General features: G+C 37.3%; 1 protein-coding gene across 3 annotated transcripts in view; it reads right to left on the bottom strand.

The window, feature by feature from the left end:
* The window catches only part of LOC146000476 (uncharacterized), a 234248-nt gene that overhangs the window by 31595 nt on the left and 178704 nt on the right, over positions 1-23949 (bottom strand). The window contains exon 5 of one of the 3 annotated variants that reach the window (XM_083138151.1): positions 5447-11833. The exons of the other annotated variants lie outside the window; for them this stretch is intronic. Coding sequence (XP_082994277.1) covers positions 7861-11833 — 3973 coding nt within the window. The 3' untranslated portion in view covers positions 5447-7860. Of the gene's footprint in view, positions 1-5446; positions 11834-23949 lie in introns of those variants that run through there. 3 annotated transcript variants of the gene reach the window in all.

Genomic DNA, 23949 nt, shown 5'->3' with positions numbered 1-23949 from the left:
TATTATATGTTGATATTTCCACTGAGGTTTGGAACCCTCTGCTTGCAAAAACTATGAGTGCGGACTAATTTTTCAATGCATAAAGCTACTTCTCTCTTCTCTGTAAAGCAAACAACTTAACTCTTGCATATAAGTGAAACAACTGAATAGAACAAAAGAAAGTGTCATATTTCCTTACATTATCGATGGAATTTCTGCTTCAGTACAGTATATCCAAGTGAAGTGCTGTGAAACTGACAACATGCAGTTATACCAGTAATGCTGACGAAAAGGATAAGTAAGTATTAGAAATTTAATGCAAGGAATTTATAGAATTGCATTGTATAGGTACCTGATTTAGCTAACCAACACATTAAAACAGGAACACTCTAATAATAAAAGCTTCTGAAAGTTCATATACGAGGGGCATCCTGAAAAAGCTCCAATGGTGGCTATACGCAGCACTAGTGGTCAGTGAGCAATACACACACACATGCAGGCAGGAAGAAGTGGCATGTAGCTGTAATCTGGTACAGTTGCAATGTAGCCAGTTTAGGGCAGTTCTAGGTTAAAAATTACAGCTCTCATACAATCTCCCACCGACTGCGATGTAGCCTACATTGCACGCTCAGAATTTGGCACAGAGCCACCAGCAATCCTGTGAGTTGTGCAGACCGGACGTCGTGAGTGATAGTATGGTCAGATGATGGTGCAGACAATTCACGAAAGGCCAATCACTTCAGGTGAGAGATCTTAGACCACTCCGCAAGGATTTGACAGCTATATTGCGGTAGAGATAGTTCCAGTCTTTGCCGTCAGACACATATACCATGGGCATACAAAATTTAGTTCCATGCTACGACACATGCCAGAACAACGGTGGTGATTATGCCGAAAATTAGGTTAGGACTCACTGTTACTAATGCAATAAATTACAACTGATATTCTTGTTTTATTTATGCCTAATTGGTAGGGACCTTGATAATTTTTTTTCAAATTGGTGTATTTTCTTATTTTATACTTTTTACTATTCGGTGTTATTTTTCCCAAAATTCACATTTTCATTTTAGCGCATTTTCTGGCAAATATCTGAAATTATACCTTCATGGTGTTTTTAAACTACTGTTTCAAATTGTAAGTCACATGGCTTACGCCTCTTCGCGAGAGTTCGATATCTTGAAAGTTATTTCGGGAAAGTTATTTTCCATACCCCTTTATGAATTTTAAGATAAGGATTATAGATAATGGAATTTTGGTGTGAAGTTAGGGCCCCACACTTTCTTGATCACGGCTGAAGGTGGGGGTTATGTGATCAGCACCACACTCCTGGCTACCTTTATCCCTCAAAGTTTCCTCAAGGTACCAGCTTCATATGATGCAGGGTGGGTGCAGGAGCAGTTTGAATAGGTGGAAAACATCCTGGTTCTCCCCCGTAGGGGATCGACCCCCGGTCTCTCGCATTGTAGTCAGATGCCATAACGACTGAGCTCCATTATTACTCGCTCGACAAATGCCGATGGTGAGCACTTAGCTTGGTATTTCAAAACATATCTCGTGTGATAAATACGAAGATGTGGCTCCCGTGTGATGGTAGATACGCACTCGATCTCCTGTTAGAACCCTGCCACTTTGTTCTGTGATGCAAATGGTTTCGATAGAAATTGAAAGAATCGTGGGAAATACATGATTTAATGTGGCTGTCGGAATTATTCCACGTACGTATAACTCTATAGTTTATTCTTGAGTAAAATGTTGGAAAACTTGCATATTCTATGTACACAAACATGGCCTAGAAAAGACAATGATGTTAGATTTCATGGAATATTTCGTTGTTTTAGGACATTTCTTTTAAAAAAATCGCTAAAAACGCCAACAATTCAGATTTTTTGCCAAATTCGCATTATTTCGATATTTCGAACGGGCGAGAAATGTGTCCAGACATCACTGCACATACCTAAACATAATTTCGCAGCAATTACCATTTTTCACGGTTTTGGCGTTTGCTAAAATTCAATGTACCTATTAATTGGAAATTACTATCTGGCCACCCCTCGTATAAATCAGTAGATGGAAAGTGAAAATTTAGCAGGGCTGGCAGAAAAAGTCAATTCTTGAAGGAAGTGATTTGCTGTTATGATTGAATAATTCGAGTAAATAAAATATTAAAATATTTACGTATTTATTATTAGTATTTTATTTCATAATATTGGACATTAACTTCACTCAGTGAGAGATTAAAGACCATCTCTCACGAGATTAAACAGACAGGACAGAGAGTGGCGTTAATTTCATTGCAATACTAGTGTTGCAGTAAATCTGAGGTTGGGAGCAAGCACTTGCCAATTTTTATAACGTTCACCAATGCAGATTTATGTTTCACTTTTTCATGATAGTATTCAATATATATCCCGTTTGGTTGGATTCTTCTTGATATCTAAGAATATTGCAATGTCATTGTAAACGTATGTTAACTTGTGCGAAACCAGTAATACGTCAGGATGATGAAAGAAAACCTTCGTAAGCATTGCTACATTAAATAAGGTGAAGTGAGCCAGAAGAGTAATAAAATTCCAGCAGCATATTTGCAGTCTAAAGCTCTTCTTGTTTATGCATTCGATTTTTGTTGGATGTTGCAGTCCATGCAATTTCTGTCGCATGTTGTAGTGAGATACTTTGTCGGGTGGCAATATTCGACAAAAATCCTATGTATCAATGGAACCTATTTGTTTCCAAGTTCCTTCAGTTTGTCCAACAAAATGCCTTACTAAGACGTCCAACAACTATCGGACAGCGCCACCCGCTCTTAACCCCTCCATCTGTTGACAAGTCCCCTTACTACTCCCATACGGACAACAAAAAATGATAAAACAATGCATTTTCCACGTAATATTTAGAGCCTTAACCTTTGCTAGCCCGATGATACCATATGGTATCATCAAAGTAAGGTCGTACTGGCCCGATGATACCATATGGTATCATGGTGCTGATTACGAAATGAATGTGCTTTTCGGAACTTCATAATCTTATGTTTGGGTGGAAACTCTGACACAGGTCTGGAGCAAGACTGGGAAATTCATATTGACGACCAACCTCCCCCACCCCCCCGCCGCAACATATCCATGCCACATTTCCGAACAGAGTTTCACATTTTGGCTCATTATTCAACTTGTATGGCACCCAGGAACATGAAACATGTTTCAATCTCTTTGGAAACGTCCATTCTTTGAAGAGAATACTAAGGTTTGCGCCTTCTCCCCAAAATAGCAGAAGAAGAGGAGGTATTTTACACGGTTACATGCTCTGATGCTTTAGCTGCAAAACAAAACTTATCCGAAGTAGATTGCTCCAATAGTGCCCAAGTTATAACAATTTTCCTCCAAAAATGCAAATTACTATTTTTCGTAAAAAAACAGTTTCATATTTTGGCTTATTATTCAACTTGTATGGCACCCAAGAACATGAAACATGTTTCATTCTCTTGAGAAATGTCCATTCTTTGAAAAGAATGTAGCAAACTCAAGATTTTTTTTTCCATTGAAATTCGGGGGTCGCACCCTCCCCCCAAACTCTCCTACCTCGGTTCGGTGTTCTGAATTGTACACGGTTGCATGCTATGATGTTTTATCTGCAAAACAAAACATATCCGAAGTAGATTGCTCCCTTAGTGCCCGAGTTATAACAATTTTCCTCCAAAAAACCAAATTACCTATTTTTCGTACAAAAAAAATCACATTTTGGCTTATTATTCAACTTGTATGGCACCCAAGAACATGAAACATGTTTCATTCTCTTGAGAAATGTCCATTCTTTGAAAAGAATACTAAAGTTCGCGCCTTTTCCCCAAAATAGCGGGAGAAGATGGGGCAAACTCCAGATTTTTTCCATTGAAATTCGGGGGGACGTGGCCCCCCAAACCCCCCTTCCTCGGTCCGATGTTCTAAATTGTACACCGTTCCATGCGCTGATGTTTTAACTGCAAAACAAAACTTATCCGAAGTTGATTGCTCCCATAGTGCCTGAGTTATAACAGTTTTCGTCAAAAGAGTGTTCGAAGTCAATGAAGACGAAATTCCCTGAAATTTCCCTGACTTTTTTTGACACCTCAAATTCCCTGACTTTTCCAGGTTTTCCAGGTCTGTCGCCACCCTGTTTATTTAAAGTGGAAATTTAAATGTACTTCCATATATTTTTGTGTGTGTCAGAATGAAATTACAGAAGCAATTCAAGATAACAAAACAAACTTACTTTTTAGTTTTTGCTAAGATGAATTTAAGGTTATGGATACCAGAGTGGACAACAGAATGCCTTCAATTTTATTCCTTGGTCTAGAGCAGGGATCGCCAAACCGTCGATCCCGAGCTACCAGTAGCTCACAGGGTCGTTTCCAGTAGCTCGTAGGGGGTTAGGTACAATTCGCGATAATATGGCACATGACAGACAAGAGATTTTAGAACTACTCGGTTGGGAATGATTCCTTTACGATGTGAATGCAATAGGAGAAAACACATATAGAGCACTTTGATCACTGAACAAGTGTTTTTGCCTGGAATCCAGAGAGATCTAAAACCCAAGACAACCACCAAAGTCTTCACCTTCACATTTTTATGTGATTTATTTATCCTCATGGGATATTTTTTTTAAAAATGCAAGACAAAAATGAATCTCAAAATATGACATGCAGTGTTACACTTCACAATAAACGTTTTACGATTTCCATTGAGGTGAACTTTTTGATTGCATAGAATCGGTATAGAACCCGGGAGCCATTCATTATTAATGTAAAATGTGTATGAAAGTGTCATCCTTCTTATTAACATGGTAAGAAGCAAAGTGATGGTTAGGTGGTATCTTTTCTAATTTTACAGTGTTTTGTGAAAACTCTTCTACATCTTTTAAACTCTCCATAAGAAATGAACAACTTGATTATACATCTTAATTATTTTGTAAATCAAGAAATAATAATATAAAGTCAATCCAGCCTGCATAGCTGGTCATGTATCTTTCAAATCTGAGAAAAAGCTCAATGGTTGTGGGAGTTTGGAGACCTCTAGTCTAGAGCAACACACTCTTACTTCTTTTCTTGACACATATGTAGCTTAATTCAAGATGTACCACAGAATGGAAAACAGTTCAATGTTTAGAAAGATAGCAATGTGGGAAAAAGAACCCTTTCCCATCACGAGAATTAAATTAAAACTGCAGTGTACACGAATTACAAAAATTTCAGCAGTGAGTATTACATCATGTGTATCTAAATAAACTCCAGATTGAGGATTACTTTCCAATCATACCAGATGTCATGAAGGAACTGGGTACATAAATTTCATACAACATTAATGTGAAAATATTTATTACTTAACACACAACAATGCAGAGAAGGAATATGTTCTAGTATCAACCAACAGAACACATCAAAATTGTATAACACTACTAGTACTACAAAACATTCGCATTTCAATAAGGCACTGTGATGTACAGTCATGCTAAACACAAGCAAGGTATGAAAATATTACTATTGAAAGTAATGGAATTGTAATAAGAACACAAATTAAAATCACAGAAGAAAATTATATACATGATAAATGCACATAACCATGAAAGAATAATGGACTCATGGCACACACTTCCACCTTATTATTAATTATAATAATGCTATAGAAAATGAAACCATCTTAAAGCAAACTACATGAAAAACTGTGACTCAACATTAATTATATATAAAATATTGAAAATTCTATCTCCCCTAAACAACTCATGTGTAATACACAAAAAAGTAAACAAGAACAAAGAAAGAGAAAAGGAAACCACTAAGGATGAATATTTATAATACATGGCTTTCTGAGTACACTCTCATGTTCAGATCGTGGGAAATTCTTCGACCCTATCAAGTGCACTACCATATCTGAACAGGAGTGTACAATGGTATTTGGTACATACGATCTATAACATAACACGAAACATACAGATGTCAATGGACATCAGAAAGATAGGTATATCTCTCCAAAGGAGAATTTTAATAAGACCAACAATGCTGGACTCATTATCATTGTAGATAACAAATATTTGGGTCCCTTTAAAAAAAAGGGATCTTTGTGTTGTTACATTGCAATATTCAACTTAGAATGCAGGTGTACATACTGTTGTTGGTGACTTAAAACATTAATATAAAAATACTTAGCAAACAAGCATGGTTTCTGATACAAAAATAAGAAACCAACACACAAATAACCTCTAATCCAATTATGTTATATCTTATGGATATGCAGATTTTTCACTGTCTATCACACTGAAACAACTAGGTTTGGGGTGAAAATCATACTTGACACACACATCTACATTGCAGGATATTCTATGTTACCATTACCTTCAGCAATTAGCATACTATTTTCAGTATAATAATGTGGAATAATTTTTTAAACATGTACTATTACACTCTCCATGAAAGGTAACTAGAATCTGGAATTACTGGATAATTTGTTGTTCACTGTTTATTATGATTATCATTCTTGGCTTGGCCATTATCCCACTGAACAAAATGTATTTTTTTTGCTTCATAATCTTAGTAACTCCTTTTCTGAGCTTTGCAGTAACTTAGGTAAGATGTATATTATTCCAACTACATATCTTACACCAAGTTTCATTCACTTACATTCCTGTCTTTTTAAAACAGTTTTGTGTCAGAATCAGAAGGTTGCCTAGAAGAGCACTTTCGTAGACATAATTCTTGGGAGTTTTCATCCTAGTCACAAATAATAAAGAAATGAATGGAGCATCTGAATTATGAATAATTCTCTCCAGATATATATTAGCCAATCAGTTCCAGATATGCTTCCGAGCTACGTCAAGGATTGAAGCTAAGTGACACACGTTCTCAGGAAACATATCCGGAACTGACCTGGCTGATATTCTGAGATAATCACTTCACTTTTCAGACACTAGTACACTAAAAAATTCTTAAATAGTGGAAATATCCTCACTTCATTTACAATTTGTAAAATTTTGTAATTCCTATTTACAGCAACAAACTAATACATGCATATGATTAAACAAATGCACTTCATTTATTTATTTCTTGCCTGTGAATGAAAATGTATGTTTCAAATGCTTTCTCAATGAATCATTTTACTACATCTTAATAGCATGTAACTGTGCATTAACAATATGCCTGAGTAGGAAATATATGTGAGAGGATTCACAATCACAAAATGCATCAAATTTGAAAGACAGCAAAGGAAATACTGATCCAAATATTGAGCAATCTGGAAAATGATTGCTGTAAAATGAAATCTGTAGGTGTCAAATGACTTCAAAACATTGCTTAAGTTTCAATTTTGACTTTACCTTATCTCCATACTGTGGAATGTCAATATTGTTTGAGTTTTCCTTTTCCTACAAGAGTTCCACTAGTTTCCTCTTACTCATACAATATATAACAAACAGTTTCTTGTTAGGAAGATTTTGTTTCTATTTTGAAGAGATTCATATTTCTGGTTTTATTGATCTTCCATTAAAAATGGAAGTTTATTAACTTAAGACATTTATAAATATCACATTTGTGTGATGTCAAGAAGAGAATATACATATTATTTTTCACATGTAGACTTATTAACTTCTTCCTTCCAATTCTAAAGAGAGAATGGTTACAAAGTATTACAATTTTATTAACATTTCCCCTATTAGCCTTCACAGAAAAAATAATTTTGATCTCAACGTTTACTTTCTGGTTTTTTTTGTTAAGGAACACAGCACTGATAAGCATTTTTCGCATTCAAAGGAACATTAGTAATATTCTACTACAATTTTTACAAATTAGCTCATTTTGCATGGTATTTTTTGAGGTTGCATGTGCGGTTGAAATATGTTATATAGGTTTTACAAATTTCACAATACATCTTCATTTGCCAAATTACTGATGCCCCTCCTGAAGTTTTTATGCAGCAATAGCATATGATGGTTACGTTTGCCATATGATGCAAATTCTTCATCGCACACTTCACATGAATACTTCTCGATACATGAACCATTATCGCTATCTGGCTTATTTGCATCAGTGGAAACTGTACTCTTAAACTCACTGGAGGAGGAGGATTGGAGTTCTTTTTCATTCTTCCAACTTTGGCTGGATGAAAATTTATTCTGTCTTACATCTACTTTAGTTCCTTGTAATGTTGCCTTGGCTTCTTGTAGCTGATCCTTATGCATGAATGATATATGCTGCTTCATACCGGTTGTATTCTGAAAAGTTTTGGAACAAAAACAGCAGAGGAATGGCTTAGGAATTCTTCCATGAATTTGGGAATGCATTAGGAGATTGTGGGAGGTAGCAAAATATTTTTTGCACTCTCCACAAGTGTATGGTATCACACAGTGCGACAGAAAATGATATTGTAGTGCATGATTACTTTTATGCACTCTTCCACACATACAGCATTTTGGTTTACCACTGCATTTGTGAAGGTATAAAGTAGTTCGGCTGCTAAATACATCATGGCAGAATTCACACTTGTGTTTCTTGAACTTGTGCAGTGATTGCTCATTTTCTTCAGCATCACCACCGGGCTTACCATCTCTACCATGGGAATCATTAGGGATTGATGCCGAATTTTCACCAGTAACTAGATTCAATGATTTTGAAGAATGAGGTAAGGGGTTTGACTCACACGTTCTATTCTTATCAGATGTTTTCTCACCACAACTGTTTTCATTTCCTGGTTCTCCAACACCCATTACAACAGGAACTGCACTAGTATTTAATACAGGATTTATTTTGTGTGTTTGAGCAACTCTTCTCTGCTCAAGTACACTTGAATTCTTCGACTGTTCTGCTGTACACTTTTTTGTTACTGCTTCCTTCTTTGAATCCATCCCATCAGAGCAACCTTGAGTTTTGCGAGATGTTGAGGATTTTCCTTGCGACTGTTTGACAGCAAAGTGTGAAGAGACATTTCCAACAGCTGCTTCATTGTGGGTCGGAATATGATGCACTGCTTTGTGCTGAAACAATGTACTTTTCGTTCGGAATACCTTAAAACAAAATTCACATTTGTAAAACTGTTTTTCAAGAATGAACATGGGCGATGTTCCAATATTACCCCCACTTGATTTGTTAACGCATTCTTTCACACTATCCTTTTGCGTTTCCATATTGCATGATGTATCACCTTGTAATTTTCTTTTTAATGAGCCTGAGTTTCTTCTCACTTTCTTCTTTGGACTAGTTATTTTAGTCTCCTTAACTCTCAGAATTTGCCCATTGGGTGACGAATTTTCTAATTGGATTACAGGAAACCCTAAAAACTCAGGTTCTGGATTCAACTCACTATCTCCATCACTAACAATAATCAAGCTATTGCATGCTTTTTCACTCTTCTGAATATCTATGCTCAATCTTAACTTCCCTTCTGCTTCTTTCTGTGTGTTATCAAACTTCTTCAATGAGTTTGAATCAATTATAATTTGAGGCACATCTTCATGGCTGGAATAATCATGTGTTAAACAGTGAATTCTGAATGCTTTGTAACTGATGAAACTTTGTTCGCACAATTGACAATAGCACTGACAACTGTGCTGTAGCAGATTTGCAGTGTTACCAAATATCTTGTCACAAAATTCACATGCAGGATGATTTCCTTGAGATATGGATTGAAATTTCATACTCCCTGCCAATTGTTCTTTGTCAGGCTGGGGATTGACAGATTTTATGGCATTTCCTTCTCCACTGTGTACATACACAATATGGGCATGCAGACCAAATACGTTTGTGAATCTTGAACTGCAGTTACAGCACCCGTATGGTCTAAAGAGAGTAGCATGTTCCTTAAAATGCAGTTTCAATTCATGTAGATTAGAAAATGTCCTTTTACAATTACCACAACAATACGTCATCATTCCATCATGTCCCAGGATATGTTGTTTAAGTCCTCTGTATCGACAGAATACTTTTTTGCACAAGTGGCATTTCGGATTCTGAGGACACAAGTGTTCACATAATGCAGTATTTGTGAAAAAATTCTCATGGCAAAATTCGCATGTGTGAGTGTATTTCTGGGTGTGTTTGTAATCTGCTGTTAACAGTGTTAAATGGCCAGTCGCATTATCTTGAATTTGTTGTTTATCATTGTTCTTACAGCTGTGCATTGTATCTTCTTCAATATAATTATTGGTGAAGTTTCTAATTTCTAACGTAGCACTAAGCACTACATTTGAGCTGCAGGATTTCTGTGCCCATAACTTGAGTCTGCACAGCCCATACTCATGAAAGAACACCATGTGAGATCGTGCACTGCTGGAATACTTAAACGACAACCCACAGACACAGCATTCAAATGGTCTAGACACAATATTATGTACACTTAAATGCTTTTTAAACCCCCGGAGATCAAAGAAAGATTTCTTGCATTGACTGCAGTTGTACAACATTACACCTTGATGTCTTAGATAATGCAGTTTGAGCACTTTGTATCTATGGAAATCCTTTCTACATATGTTGCACTTGAGTTTCATGCAACATATGTGATCCAACAAATCTAATTTATTATAGAGACTCCCACAAAACTCACACTTGTAATGATGTTCCATTGGTTCTTGTAGTCCCTTACTTTGAAGAACATTACCATCCTGCCCCTGTGCATCAACAGTGTCTGTCTTTTCCAAAAACTTTGGGAGCTTCTCTTCAGCAAGTTTTTCACCATGCAATCTCAGCATATGTGAAAGTAAATTGTACGCAGATTCAAATGATGCATCACAAATAGAGCAGCTATAAGGCTTCATAATATTACCATGACTAACCAAGTGACCATCAAGTTCCTGAATACTCGTAAATTGTTTCTTGCATTTGCTGCATCCATACATCAGCATGCATTTATGGCTCAGAGTGTGCCATTTAACATACAAGTACGCATGTCCATCAAATTTCATATCACACACATCACACTGAATTTTCCCTGAGCATTTATGACCAAGCAAGGCACTCTTTGCATAAAATACCTGAGAACAAAAATCACATTTGTGGCAAGTTTTCCTCTTGCCTATTGGCTTGTCAGCCATTACAATTAGACTCTTTTCATTTTTGTAGCTTTTTGTTTTTGCTGGTTCATCCACTGCTGCACCAGAATCACATTTCTTAACGAGCTGTTTAATCATAGTTTGGTCACTATGTGCCTGTATCATGTGTTTCCTTAATCGAAAAGCTTTAGTGTAGATCCGATCACAAAAGTAGCACTGGTATGACTTTTTAAATATTCTGTGGGTCTTTAAGTGAAGCTGCAATTTATGAACATCAGAAAAGGGATCGCTGCATTGACTGCATCTGTAGGACATCATACTGTCATGGGCAAGAATATGCATTTGCAGCCAAAAGTATGAAATAAATATTCTTCTGCACAAATAACACACCAGTTTCCTTATGCATTTATGTCTGTTCAAAGTGTTCCACGTTTGGAATATTTCACCACAAAATTCGCATTTACAAGCACCTCTGAAAGGAAGCAACAATGGCTTATTTTCAGTTTCCGGTTCACTATTTTCAGATTCGCACGATCCTTCAGATCTCTCTTTATGCACTGAATAGCCATGCGTTATATTTCTTGATAAATGAGGTTCAAAGATAGTTTTACAGCTGTCCACAATTATTACATCCTGATCTTCAACATCATCCCATACTTCCTCCATAACTGTAACAGTCTCTTCTTCATTAAGCAAAGAACTTGCACACTCTGAAGTGCTTGGTCCACTGATTCCTGCACTGACAAATTCAAATGGTGAAACATAAGTTTCAGATTCCTGTTCAACTTGTTGTAGGTTTCGTTCCACACTCTTTTCATGGATGTAATCTGACTGCTTACTTTGTTTACAGCTGAAAATGAAAACGAAAATTTTATGTTTTAACTTTTTATTTATTTATTTATTTTTGCTATTTCTAAATACATGCTCTCCCCCAAAATTAATGATATAATGTGGGTAAGTACTCCTAATTTTCAATGCAGTTGTACAAAATAATTTGTTGATTTGTTTAACACTGTCAAACAGTAAATAATATAAGCCCTGCTGAAAATTGAGATCAGTGATCACCTTCAATTACATAATGGCTACACAAAATGGCACAAGTATATTCATGAATAAAATACAAATACATACATCTCTGTTGAAGTTTATGTTGCGAAACATAAATCTGAATACATAATATGCTGAAATTAAGTACTTGGAATTTTTGCACACGTTCAATGTCATAATACATCGACATGATTATCTTGAAGAAATCCCCAGTGGCACTGAATAGATGGCCACTGCTTGGGATTTGTTTATCATTGAAACCTGGCAGATTAATAATAGAATTATTGATGCATGGTCAATACAACAATTTTAACAGTTAACAATATACTCCTTAATGATACGTAAAGTAATGTTCAAATTTTATTGAAACCACGAATCCTAACAGTGAACAGAGATTAATACTGACATCCCAGCATTTGAAATAATAACCTCTTAACTTTGTATGTTGTATGTAACTTTAGTACTTTGCTGTCAGTGTGATGTAATATGTATTACGCCCATGCTGTTTAGTAGGTTACATTCACTGTATATCATGTTCACTAGATGATGTGTTAATTGAAGTTTTGTCCATCAGAGTACAGAGTACATGATGCAGCATGATGCACTGCAAGATCCTGTTTGTAACAGAACTGGTGGGACAGAGTCTTAAGCATATTAACAATCACCCTTTTTGCAACAATTGAACTAAACAACAAACAACTATTATGTGCCCACTTAATGTAAAAACATACATTGCAATACCCAATTTTCTCACCAGCACTAGAAATCCCATGAAAAATACGTTGGGATGTTACACTCATTGCCCCAAAAACAATCAATAAACAGGTTAATAATACACTAAAAACTCAACTTTCCAAAAAACCAAATGAGTAATTGACTTTTTAATAAATTTTAAAAATACAACAACAACATTTTTGTGTAATTATAATCTATTCCACTTGAAATAACATTGTACAGGTAATGTGTACTGCAACTCTATTAATAATATTATTCAGTACAGTGTATTTATAGTGAAAAGGATTAAAAGAAAACTGTTAAATGTCTATCTTTACAACTGTAACTACACTCTAACTACAGTAAAACTAGTTTTAGCACCTACTGTATATTTGCTGAGTGAACTGCTCTGGTGGCAATGACTGTACTACAGTCCCCATTCTCCTGTCACATGACATGTTTAATGCACTACAGTATGGATTATATGAAATTTCATTTATCTGGAATGATATTTATTTGTATCTAATTTCAATCGACACAAAGTCCTTTGGCATGTCGAAGAGTGGACAACCATATTGAAAATACAAATCAACATACAACCACAAGAAAGTGAGAAGCCTCCCCCCCCCCCTTTCCTCTATTAACAACCTGTTGATTTTGGAAGTCTGCCACACACATTATCTGTAGGCTGAGTAGCCATCCTCTTTCATCAAGACTTTCAGGACCATTCAAGACAGAAGTGCTAATCATGAGAGCTAAACAAACCAACTTTAGACTCCCAACACATCAGGAGTCAAAACATGTTAATGCCAGGCATATATATTTGTCCAGATGTTGATAATATAACAATCATGTTAGATAAGATTATGCTAACTGTAGTAGAAACAAAATCAGTAGCAGAAGAGGAAGAAGAAAGAGAATATAAGTTAGACGTGTAATGACCGCCATGTTAGGCAGATTTCAGTTGTATATTGGCATTCATCTTATTCGAATACTTTCAAGTTAAGAACTTGGATTGAATTATTTATACTTAATTGTTTTTATAATTCATGTATATATTTACGTTTTATCTTATATTATTCGCGTATTTTTGCAATATTTATTCAGAATTTATAAGCTAATAATTATCCCAAATAATATATGCAACGTTTTCATTGTTTTTCAAGCACAAGTTAAATACATTTTTTCTTAATATCGATTTTTGTTCAACAATGTACAAGATTGAAGTAATTTGTCTTCGTTATAAACTAAATCTTTATTTAATCATTTTTTTTATGTGCAAGGGCAAATATGATTTATTTGATAAAATCAGTTTAATTATTTCTATATAGTTTAATATTGTAATATTATAGCAAAGTATTTCTCCCTCGTTTTCAATAAAATATCGTATTCCTATTGGCTGTTTATGTTAGGAGTGGGGGAACCACGCTTCGTGTTCTTGGCGATGTAAAAACTTCCACGTTGGCATTTTTAATTGATGCCAACCCTAACTTTAGCTTACTATCGCTAATTAACATTGATGTGTTATATAAATTATCAGTTTATCTTGTGTTATTTTATGTTATGAGTTTGTATTGTAAGTTAGAACAATCTGTTATGCTGCGCCTCGCGCTTGAGGTAGGCAGTTGAGGTCTTGCTACGAACTGTGAAGGCGGTGCGTGGACTCCCGTGTTAAATAAATTGCTTATCACTGCCTGCGAGCGTGCATGACCCAACATATAACTTTTTAACATGTGCGAATCAGTATGTACGCACGCGATTCGTGATTAAAGATTTTGGACATTTTAATTATAAAGTATTTGGAATTTTATTTACTGTCACGTGTCGCAATTCGGTGGTTTCCTTCCTGGAGGAAGGGTGGATCGTCTTAATCCTGATCCCTGGGTGAGAACTGGTGCTCCCAACTGACCAGCCGGAGCAAGGAGCGGTGTGTTGCCAATTCGGATATCCATACCCTGGAGTTACGAGGGGTGGCACGTTGCATTGCAGACGTAAGAAAAGTTGTCTGCTCTTAAGTGGTGTAGTTCGTGCAAAATAGAAAACAGAAATATGGCTAAAAAAGGAAGTTTGTTTGATGTGGAAAGTGAGTCACACTTGTTTCAAAGTTGCACTTCCACACTAGAAAGATTTACTCTGAATGAACCTCAAGTGCATATATGTTGACATGCTATATATTATTGTATTATTTACATTTGTCATGGAATATAAAATAATTGCATATTGAATAAAAGAAGAAGGCAGGCAAATACTGATGTTTTGTTTATTCAGTTAATTTTGTTCAATGGAATTCTGCTAACAAACTATATTTTCCAGTAGTGAGTTCAGAATATTCCACACTTAAGGGGTCAAGATATTACAAAAGTTCAACAATGTGTTACAGACGAATCTTATAGGATCCTCCACAACATTCAAACTCCCAATGCAGAGCAAGGTCAAACCCATTATCGTTGGCAACCAATGGAGGAAGTGGTCTTCTTAGGTTAATGTTTATAAAAGAAGAAACACAGTAAGAAGGATTCCCACCTTGGGATATGTTAACCAAGGTTTCCCCACTACTCACATACATCCAATTCAGATCATTTTCCAAACACGAAAAAATATATTTGTGGTTCATTGGAGAAAATGATCTCCTCCTTCTCCAATGAAAAAAAAACTTACATATACCAAAATTCTTCAGTGTGATTGCACATCAAATTAGGCTTCCCCATCTCTTTTCTTTTTCATTTTCATTAGAAAGGAAGGGGGAGGGGGAGAGAGGGGGGCAATGGAATAATCCTTCCTTTTCTATTTCTCTGCTTCTTTCCTTCTGCAATGCAGAAAATAAAGAGAATCCATCGCTATCTTCTTCTCTCCCCTCACCCTCTCTCTGCCTTCTGTTCTGTGGGAATAGGATATAAACTTTAGGCTAAAAGATTAAAAATCGGCAACTTACGTGTGTGAGTATGAGATTTTTCGTACTACGTTTCGGAGGTTACACTACCTCCTTCTTCAGGTTGAAACGATGTTATTCAGACACCTGACATGGTGCCTCGTCGTGAAAGTGAAGGTTAAGGATTTAGGTTAAAAAGTTGCATGAAGGACACTTTCTAAAAAAGAATATAAATTACACATCTAAAACCGCGCAATACTATAAAAAACAAAAGAACGTCCAAGGCTGAAGTCGGCGAACTGCCGACCAGTGCTCGGGGTAGGCGAATGCACGGTGTCAGCCCGTACCTGGGGAAAGAAAACTTCCCCTCCTCAATCCTTCCAAACTGGGGCTCGGGAGTCACCAATCCAAGGAGAAGTCGACTTCCACCTCGGCGGCTTTCCTAACCTCAGGAGTAACACGGAAGCCCATCTCGTCCCTATTCACTGCGGCTTTATCCCATTTTTTAAAGAAATTAACCCAGCCGTCTTCTAAATTCCCATCGTCCCTATTAAGTTTGTTCCAATTTTTCGCGCATATATAGGCAGCTTCATATACGTTTCTGTCCAATTTATTGTTAACCTCCCTAATAACTTCCCTTTTAGCAATCTTATGTCGGTTAACCAATATGTGTTCAGATAATCCTGTTTTGGGTATGCCCTCCTTTACGTCCTTGTCATGCTCTCCCCACCTAACTTGCATACTTCTCCCGGTCTGTCCCACATATTCCTTTCCGCATTCACACACTATCCTGTACACTCCCTTCCGCTCTTCAGGGTTATTGCGCCTATCCCCCCTCCCTTTCTTATAGGACGTAAAGTGCTTTTCAATACTCCGGGGCGCTCTTACCCCACATTTTATTCCGTAACCCCTCACGGACTTTTCAATTTTCTCTGAGACCCCCTTAAAATACGGGATCCCGACATAATATGTGTTCTTTTCACTGTTTCCTATCTCAGTTTTTTCCTCCTCTTTGTCATTTTGCGATGTTTCTTGTCTAACAATCCTTTTGGCTTTCCTAGCTACTTTTTCCAGGTCGCGAATAGTATACCCATTCTTTACCCCCACCTTCCTTATCCATTCCCCTTCTTTCTCTTTCTCTTTTTCGTCATTGCACAGTCTTTCGGCGCGAATGAAAAAGTTAAGAAAAACATTTAATTTAGTCCTATTCGAATGTTGGGATCTCTTATGGAGGTACAGCTCTCCAGCTAACGGTTTATGGAAGACCCCGGTTACGATCCGTTGTCCGGTTTTAGTAAGGCACAAGTCAAGAAAGTGGATCTTTCCGTTGGCCATATCTTCCCTAGTAAACCCAATTCTGGGGTCCTGCTTCCCCAATTGGTCGAAAATGCTGTCAAGTTTGATTTCATTCCCTATGATGAGGATGTCATCTACGTATCTCCCATAATATTTTACCTCCCCCCTCCCCCCTACATGCTCCATAGCGGCTTTTTCGACGTAGTGCATGAAGATGTTGGCCACAAGGCCAGAGATGGGATTGCCCATGGCCAACCCTTCTTTTTGTCGGAAGATTTTATCGTTAACGTAGAAGTAATTGTACCCCGTAATGAGAAAAAACCCACCGGACATACTCCCAGGCGACCAAGATTTCAACGTTAACCTTAACCTTAACCTTCACTTTCACGACGAGGCACCATGTCAGGTGTCTGAATAACATCGTTTCAACCTGAAGAAGGAGGTAGTGTAACCTCCGAAACGTAGTACGAAAAATCTCATACTCACACACGTAAGTTGCCGATTTTTAATCTTTTAGCCTAAAGTTTATATTTAATTGTGAGTAATTCGCACATTATCAGTATGGGAATAGGATGAAGATAGGGAGAAAAGAGAAAAAGGGGTAGAGAAAGTAGACAGGAAAGAGAGCAGTTCTTTGGGAGGGGAGTTGGAAAAGGAAAGAAAAGTATAAAATAGAGTTGGCACCAGTGCAATTCTGCCCAGCTGCCTAGTTTCATGGTTGTACATGTAGTTATATCACCTCCCACAAAAATAATTGTCTTGAAAAATGAAAGATTGGAAAATACAAGGGTTGGATAAAAAGTAATGGCAACACTGGTATAATTGCTACTTGACCGTATTGGCAGAGGAGCATGTGTTACATTCCTTCAATGTAATCCCCCCCATCTCTACAACCTTCTGCCACACGTATGGAAGGCGTCGTACACCGTCAGCGCGGCCATCTCTGTCGATGTCCCGCAGTGACTGCCCTATAGCACGTATGATGGCTTCGCGTGTGTCATAGTGCTTCCCGCCCAGTGGTTCCTTCATTTTGGCAAAAAGGTCGTAATCACACGGTCTCATACCGGTGAATACGGCGGATGTTCCAGTACTTCCCACTACCAGTTATGCAGGAGCGCCGTCACAGTGTTCGCAGTGTGACACTTTGCATTGTCAAGCAGGATGATGGGACACCGTGCCAGAACGTGCAGTCACTTCCTTCTTAATGCGAGACGAAGGTGGTGTTGCAAGAAGGTGCAGTAGTAGGCTGTGTTGACCGTCTGCCTAAGAGACGTTGTTCTTCTTGCCTAAACATATTGTTAGGGCGCTTGCACTTTCGTCCTCTGCTTCAGAGAACTGCTGTTTTTGACTGAATAAACATACAATCGCACCCCACTCACTATACTTCCTCGTCTGACATTCCTTTATCAACCACGAAACGGTTGTGGCACTGTGACTCGCCCCTTTCACGGGACAGCAGTGTTGCCATTACTTTTTATCCAACCCTTGTATATTATTCACTAGCGAGGAAACAGAGTAATATGCCAAAATGTTATTGTTCTCTAACTTATCCTCAGACTGGTGATTTTCAGCCCAGACTTTGAACATGAAAAATTGAGTGACGGCACGGCTTCAAACTATTGGGTGATCCGTTTGAGATGTCAGAAAAGTAAACCGTTGTGTACAATAGGTTAATGTACGTATCTCTGAGCAGTTTGTTGTAGTATATGCAGAAAGGATGTAAGTTTCGAGTGAGTGCAGATTTACAGACTTCAGCCATGTGGCACTAGCGTTCATGGAAGATATGCATGGAAGATAAAGATAGTGGTCACGCCACAACAGCGTAAAATGTATCGTATGGGATGCAAAATTTTCAAGTGTTATATCCACACTAGTACAGCTGAAGTCTGTAAACCTGCACTCACTCAAAACTTACATCCTTTCTGCATATATTACAACAAACTGTTCAGAGATACGTACATTAACCTATTGTACACAACAGTTTACTTTTCTGACATCTCCAACGGATCACTCGGTATAATCTTTGGAAGAAGCATCTCCTCCATCTAGAGGAGAATAAATGAACACATGATATCACATAGTTCAGAATCTAAAATCCAGGAAGGTAAAATCAAGGTACCATAATTTTTGTTATGTGTATGCCAACAAATTTCCACCACATTCAAATGCAAACAGTTCACTCATACCTCAACCTGGATTACTTTTGCACACATTCCAAACTGATAACTGAAAAGCAAAGTTGTTCATAAAGTTGTGATAAGAAAGCATTTGCTTGGCTTCCAAGTTACTGAACATGCACAAATTAATTGATCAATTTGGTTTATTTTACTTTGAATTTCTCACTTTTGGCTAATTGGGGAGATGAGGATGTGATTATGATGATATTGATGAGGGAACACTCGCAAATAACACCCATGCCAAGGCAGGGATTCGAACCTGGGACCCCTAGCATTGTAGCACACTGTGCTAACCACTCCACCACAGAGGCTGGCATGGACAAATTAAGTTTGCATTGAATCTAAACATACTTTGGACACATTAACAAGTTCTTTAAATGTACACATCCTAATACAATCTCTCTGTTTTACGAAAACAATGATTAATGGTTATTACCATTAAAATTTTGCATTTTAATCAATGATTAGAAATCTGACGGTAAATTGGGACTGACAATTCATGCTGTGACCTGGGCCTCATGATTTAACTGAACTCCAGTAGTCAATTACAAGAGGAGTTGAGATATGCATTTAACCTAGTTGTAGTGACCTCAACTAGGCTTGTAAAAGGTGTCCCACTCGAAAGAGAACCCATAAATTGTCACGTTATTGGGTAAGTATTTCACCGAATAGTATCAATATGGACAGATTTCAGTTCAGTACATGAGAAAGTTGACGTAGCAACACTGTATGTCATAAAGACTGAAGAAGTGGGTCAACAGGCAGGTTCAGCGAGTCGCCGTGTTTCAGTGAAGCGTGAGCGGAGTAAGTGGCTTGATGTAACTGTCATAATTGGGCCTATTTTTATTTTAATCTACTGTGACAAGTGAAGTTTACATTGAACTTTTCCGAGAGTTTGTGAACCATTTAGACGATTAGGAACTGACACTCGGATGGTACCAACAAGACGGTGCAACGTCACACACCTCGGGAGTGAGCATGGCTGAGGTGGAATCGTTTTTCCCTAACAGTCATTTCCAAAGGATTGTGGCCCCCAAGGTCAAGGACCCCACACGACTTTTCTCTATGGGGTAACCTTACAGGAAAGGTCTTCAAGAACAAACCACGTACCCTCGATGAGCTACGGGAAAACATCCGCCGTGAAATCCATGCAGTGACACCCAAGGTTCTGACAGCTACATTCACAAACTTGCAATGTCATGTTCAACTGTGTTTACAAGTTGGTGGAGGTCATTTCCAACACCTTTTGTGATGTAATTTATTTTCCCACAAATACAGGTAGGTCATGTTCAAATTTAGTTTCCTTTACTCTTCATTTCCATTTTTTACAAAACAAATTCAAAGTTCCCTTTCGAGTGGGACACCCGTTACAACTACGTACAACCAGCGAGTCGGACTTGAAACCCTTTTGGTTAGAGCAACGTAGCAGAATGCCAAGATCTTGTGTTGGCACCATGACCAAATCACAATTTCTCCACAAATCATTCAATCGCTAATTACAACTGTTCTCGGTGCACAATGATAGTCCCAAACAGCTGCAAATTTTAAAAGATCTTCAGCACGGCAGGTACAGTGGGATCCACGAGTATCACCAAGCAAATTGTCTAAATGACCACGTTTAGTCCCTTTGTTTTATGCAATGAGAGCTTCAATAACTAACACAAAACAATCTGCTTATAACCTCTGCACCAGTACACATAAAAATAGAGTCCTTAAAAATAAAATGAAGATAAAAACCAACGAAAATAGTCATGGACAATTTGCCACGCAATACTTATGGATCCCACTGTACACATAGTTGGACAAATTAATATGAACGCTCATACAAAAACTGGTCATAATTCATTATTGCAGTACAACCACACCACCTGGTAGAGAAGTTTGCCACCTACTGGTTGTGAAGATACAGGTATCAATGTATCAGTGGCAGTCATAACATTGTATGTGAACATTTTGCTACCAGTCAAACACCCTTGTGCCTGACCTATGCCAGTACACAATGAATTGCCACTAAAACAGAGCATTCACAACCCCCCCCACCCCCCCCCCCAAAAAAAGACAATTGAAGTTCGCTGAATAACATTCCTACTAGACACCTTGCAAGATCTGAAACAGCATGTGAATACCACCCCCTCAAAAAAATTAAATCGGCAATTTCGCATTTTGCTAAAAGGGGATATACAGCAAGACACAAGAAAGATAATCAATCATTAGAGCAGAAAGGGCAGATAACAAAAATATGTAGAGTATGCGACAGTACACACTTACCAAACAGAAATAAGAACTTGATATTTCATGGCCTGGTTGCATGTTCACAGAAGAACAAAACTGTTTTCTTCTGTTTACTGTCTCTACATATTTTTATATATCATAAACTCAAAAGTAGTGTGATGCATTTTCTTGGTACCCTAGTCTAAATGTAATCTCAGTCACCAGAAAAACTATGTGAATATAGTGACATAAAATAATTTCATCCAATTTTCCCAGATATATTTTGTATATCTACACTACAATTGAAGACCAACAACAAATATTATATTTAGTTCTCAAATATATTTTATCACATCACTCACTGCTGTAGAAATATACACTATTATCTGTTGTGCAATTGTAATTAAATAAATACAGACAAGTATGTTTCACCGCTCTTCCTTTTTCTTCTCCGTAAGTCACAAACATGTGTTTACACTTTCTGTGAATATTTCTCTTCACCACAGAATAAGAAATAAATACCATTCCATAACGTGATGCTCTATTTTTTACATAGATTTCAGTAGCATGTGCTCTAATTGGTCGACAGTCACAAAATACCAAGGTTATTAGAAGTATAGGTTGGGCCAATCCGTTGTTTACTCGTAATGACGAAACGACGGTAAGAGGTGAATTTATCCATGAAATGAATTCCACATCTATGCGCTAGTGTTGCACTATGCAGATAGGAAACCATGCCAGAAACTGAACACACGAAATGGATTACACAAATGAGCATTTCCACCCATTTACATTTTGTGGCTTCAGACAAATTGAAAATAAATATAGATAGGTACTTATTGTTATGTGGGACAGAATATTTTTGATCGGAACGGGAATTTTTTTTTAAATCCCGACATTCGGGACGGGAAATATTCGCAATTTCTCGACTAGTCGGGAAATCTCGAATTCTCATTTTCACCTTAAGTGATTTTCTTTGCATTTCTGGAATGAAAACTAACAATTTCCGATAAGTTCCAGACACTTGCAATGTAGAAAACGTCAAGAATTAATACCATTTTAAAATGACCATTCGGTATTTCCTGACTGCTCGGGATCCAGAAATTTAGGGAAGTCATTTGCTGAAGTCGTGATAGGGACGGAATTTTTCTTTCCTATCCCGGTCCCGACTTTCCGAGATACCGCACACCACTTGTTATTATTATTTATTTTAGTTCAGCACAAGATACATTTTCCAAGTACATTGAACATAATATACACGTTATATAGGTTTTTCAAAAGGATTCTTTGGTCACCGAGCTTTGGATTCGTGTGAAAACGCTAATGTGAATCATGCTAATGCTAGAATCCGCAGTGCGCATTTCTGCCCAGAAGATTATGTACGTAATCTGAAAAGTCAACTTTTAGGTTTACATCGAAGAAAGATCCTTAAGCAAGATACCTTCGACTCCTTATTATGAGCAGGAATGTAGGGTGTGTAATCCTAGTAAATACTTCGCCTACCATTTCTTTGCCATTGGTGTACAATTCTTTCTCTCGCTTTTTCCCTACATATTCACATAAAGCAATAAAAATACAAACTGCTAACTTTTCATTCCATTTTGGTTATTTATTAAACAGGCCATTTAAGTCAATTGAGATTATGAAGAAGTGATAAAATAGATGAATGGCCAATCACAGTTCCCCTTACTTACAAGAGCGACCACAAGAAAAAGAACCTTCCTCCTCTTCCGTTCAACTCGGACTATAAGAGAGCATGCTCCACTCTCCCCCTCCCCTCCCCTCCACACAGGAGTCGCGAGTCTGCGCAGGTTTCTTTGCTTGTGGTTCCACTATAATAGTAATATAAAATTGTACACTCACCTCACTTAGTTCTCCGGCACTTTGTTTCTTTATACATCATATTTGGAGAAGATACAATTCAATCTATAGTTGTACGTACACTATATATAACACACCTTATTACTGACTTACTTGACCCTGGATGTAGAGGGTAAAGGAAAACAAAGAAATGAGCATAATTTTCTCTTCGGTGAAGATGTTGTACCTAAACCAAAAAGAAAAACAACTCAAATAATGAATTCGACAATGTAAATTGATGAGATTTAGTAAATCATTTGATGAAGTGAACTAATTCTGAGTGGACTAATCGCAAAGGACATAATCAGCTCAGATCCTATTACTTCTTCATGGTATGTGACGTAAAGTTCCCGCCCAACCGTTTGACGGCGTTAGTGGTTATCGCATCTCCTTTTCCATAGTCTGTAGTACACATCCTCATCTAGACATTGTTCTTGTTCTGTTGTTTAATATCTGCATACTGCAACACTGTCGTTTTGTCATTTCACGTGACTTCACATTGAAGTGATGCATTCACTTGGCCGGTTACACGTCATCGCACGCAAAAACTTCAACCGTTAGCATGGTTTTGGGCCAGGGCTGACAAAATACTTTATTTAGAACTATTCCTGATTAGTTACCATGGATGGTAACCATGAATGTGAAAAGAAACATGTACTCGAACGTCACTTCATCTAATCATGGAGTTTAATGTATTGCTTGTGTTTCATTTGATCGTGTAAGGAAAACTTTATAATTATGAAATATTATGTTCAGGAAATTTTAGCTAGATATACTATTTCATGCAAGGCT

The sequence above is a fragment of the Lepisma saccharinum genome, chromosome 16, assembly GCF_977018435.1.
Source record: "Lepisma saccharinum chromosome 16, izLepSacc3.1, whole genome shotgun sequence".
Classification (NCBI taxonomy): Eukaryota; Metazoa; Arthropoda; class Insecta; order Zygentoma; family Lepismatidae; genus Lepisma; species Lepisma saccharinum.
The sequence above is the reverse complement of the archived record's forward strand: the minus strand, read 5'-3'. Positions and strand labels throughout refer to the sequence as shown.